Source organism: Galeopterus variegatus, unplaced genomic scaffold (assembly GCF_000696425.1).
Source record: "Galeopterus variegatus unplaced genomic scaffold, G_variegatus-3.0.2 Scaffold2363, whole genome shotgun sequence".
NCBI lineage: Eukaryota > Metazoa > Chordata > Mammalia > Dermoptera > Cynocephalidae > Galeopterus > Galeopterus variegatus.
Window position 1 is genome coordinate 32,563 of NW_007728474.1, and position 1,770 is coordinate 34,332.

Genomic DNA, 1,770 nt, shown 5'->3' on the forward strand with positions numbered 1-1,770 from the left:
GTATGAGTTTGCTAGGGCTGCTGTAACAAGTACCACAAACTGGGTGGCTTAAACAACAGAAATATATTATCTCACAGTTCCTAAGGCTGGGAAGTCTGAAACTGAGGTGTTGGTAGAGTTGGTTCCTTCTGAGTGCTGAGGGAGGATCTGTCCCAGGCTGCTCTCCTTGGCTTGTAGATACCCATCTTCTCCTGTATCTCTTCACATCACCTTCCCTGGTGTGTGTCTATCTCTGTGTCTAAATTTTCCCCTTTTTGAGCATGCAAATCAAACTGGATTAGGGCCCACCCTAATGACTTTATCTTGACTAGTTATATCTGCAACAACCCTATTTCCATAAAAGGTCATATTCTCAGGTACTTGGGGTTAGGACTTTATCCTATGAACTTGGGGGCACACAATCCAACCCATAATAGTGACCTTCCACCATATCCTAAAAATTCAGAGTGAGAAGTGTCCTTAAAAATCATTAGTTAGCCCATCTGATACCTGAATCCTCTTTACCCCAAGCCAAGAAGAGCGTTTACAACTTTAACACTATTTTTGGCAACAAGATTTAGGGTTGTTTTTGCTTTTTAATGTTTCTCTGTGTGCTTTCCAGAATGGTTCCTGCTGCCTAAGCCTCCAAGCCTTCAGATTGTCTGGAACAGGTGAGCAGCACCTTGGGAAGTTACCATTAAGCAGGGTTGAAGAAACATTTCCCTGGACCTCAGTCCACTGAACAACAGCCCCTGAACACCTGATCTGGGGCTCCAAGCCCCGGGAAGTTGCCTCTGGGAGAACCAGCCCCTGTGAGTCTGTTAGTTTTTCTCTATGAACCATTTTACTTTCAGTGAATTTGGTCATTAAAATTGTTTTGTGTCCCTCAGCCATGCCCCAGGCCCTGAGAATGAGGGAATGTTGGCCTGCAAGAAAACCTAGTGGGTTTATTATTCTCTGACACAGAGAAACCAAATAACATCACTGAGTGTCTATTGGAGGGGGCGACTTGATTCATGGAGGTCATGCGTTCCCAGGCCCTCTGTACGCAGTTTCGGCTCAGACCAGGGCAGACTTTTATTACCCGCTTTCAACAAATCCCTAGTTTCTTTTGCAAAGTAAAACAGATAATAGAGACATTCCGGGAATAGTTAGCTAACTAAGCTGTGCCAGGCAACCTCAGGGCTAAGAAGAACTCTGTGTTTTCGGACAATGACCAATTACAATAACCAGTATTATTTGATCTGAGAGTAATTAGCCGAGGCTCTGTTCTTTTTGCTTCAGTGAGGAGGCAAAAAGGGCAGTGAGGAAAACATCAGAGACAGGGGAAACGAGCTCAAATGTCAAAGAAAAACACTCCCGCAGGTGGGGAGAAGTCGAAGAGTTTCATCGGCCAAGATCCTAACTGAACATTTGAATGTCGTTCTTCCCTGAAAACCTGGTATACTTTAACCTAACTAAATGTTGTGTGATTTCTCCATTCTTACTGTTTATATGCTTTAAAGAGCCTCCATGAAGAGTGAACACCAGGGTACAGAGAGTAAAATAGGCTGGGAACATAGAGCTATGGACTACCGAACGATGTTTTATTGGGAGGGACAGGTCTCCCCAGGACGCCCGCATGCTCCACTCTTATTCTCAGAAGCACTGTATAACCTGAGACTCCCCATTATTTTGGAGACATGTTCCAGGGAACTACTGTTTATCATTTCATTTGAGATGTGCAAACTTTCTCTTTGCAGCATAGCCAGGCTCCCTAACCCTTAGCTAGAGAAACTTGGATTTTTAGCA

General features: G+C 44.2%; 1 protein-coding gene across 1 annotated transcript in view; it reads left to right on the forward strand.

Annotated features, from left to right (window-relative positions):
- LOC103597617 (cyclin-dependent kinase 15-like) overlaps positions 1 to 1,770 on the forward strand; it is a 44,135-nt gene that overhangs the window by 22,785 nt on the left and 19,580 nt on the right. Inside the window, exon 3 of the mRNA XM_008581482.1 lies at positions 602 to 650. Within this exon, the coding sequence (XP_008579704.1) occupies positions 602 to 650 (49 nt within the window). The remainder of the gene's footprint in view (positions 1 to 601; positions 651 to 1,770) is intronic.